The 739-nt window shown below is 45.1% G+C and overlaps 1 protein-coding gene across 1 annotated transcript in view; it reads left to right on the forward strand.

The window, feature by feature from the left end:
* The window catches only part of LOC119590688 (xanthine dehydrogenase/oxidase-like), a 27,694-nt gene that overhangs the window by 14,635 nt on the left and 12,320 nt on the right, over positions 1-739 (forward strand). The window contains exons 8-10 of the mRNA XM_037939375.1: positions 46-213; positions 392-468; positions 635-728. Of these exons, the coding sequence (XP_037795303.1) occupies positions 46-213; positions 392-468; positions 635-728 (339 nt within the window). The remainder of the gene's footprint in view (positions 1-45; positions 214-391; positions 469-634; positions 729-739) is intronic.

The following is a 739-nucleotide window of genomic DNA, read 5'->3' on the forward strand; positions in this document are numbered from 1 at the left end:
TACATTAAATATCTCACACCTAACTCGGACTCTCCATCTGGCAAGGCATCGAAGTCAAGTTCAAGAACCAGACTTACCCCGTCCTCATCAACCCGACCAACGTAGTGGAACTGACGAAGGTGGCGCTGACGAAGGAGGGCGTGGCGTTCGGGGCGTCTGTGACTCTTTCCGTTGTCGAAGGAACGTTGCGGCGCCAGGTCAACTCGCTGCCGGGTAAGGGAAGGAAGGTCACTTCCTTTTGGTTCAGTTTTTACGTTTTTTTAAGCGTTCGTGACGAGAAATGGATGTAAGAAATAGACAAATAGAAGAACACATGAAGAAATAAATTTAGTTATACCGTACAATTTGTGAAGACTACAAGAGTAGTAACTATTTTTTTTGGTACCAACAGAATATCGTACGAGAATATTTACCGCCATTTTAGAAATGCTACGCTGGTTTGGGGGTAAACAGATCAGAAACACGGCGGTGAGAGGCTTAAAGCGTGTTTTTGTACAGAGAAAGTTCTTGTGATTTTGTAATATTGCTGTTTTTTTTATCTATGAACTGTGTTATCGATGATATTGATGCTACTACTTCTAAGCCTTTATTTCCGAGTCTTTTGATGTTATTAATAGTGACCTTCCTCTCAAAGGCCATTGGCGGGAATATCGTGACGTCATCGCCCATCAGCGACCTGAACCCTCTCCTGGCGGCCGCTGGAGCCAGACTGACGGTCCGCAGCGCAGGTACTTCCTTC

The sequence above is a fragment of the Penaeus monodon genome, chromosome 27, assembly GCF_015228065.2.
Source record: "Penaeus monodon isolate SGIC_2016 chromosome 27, NSTDA_Pmon_1, whole genome shotgun sequence".
Lineage (NCBI taxonomy): Eukaryota > Metazoa > Arthropoda > Malacostraca > Decapoda > Penaeidae > Penaeus > Penaeus monodon.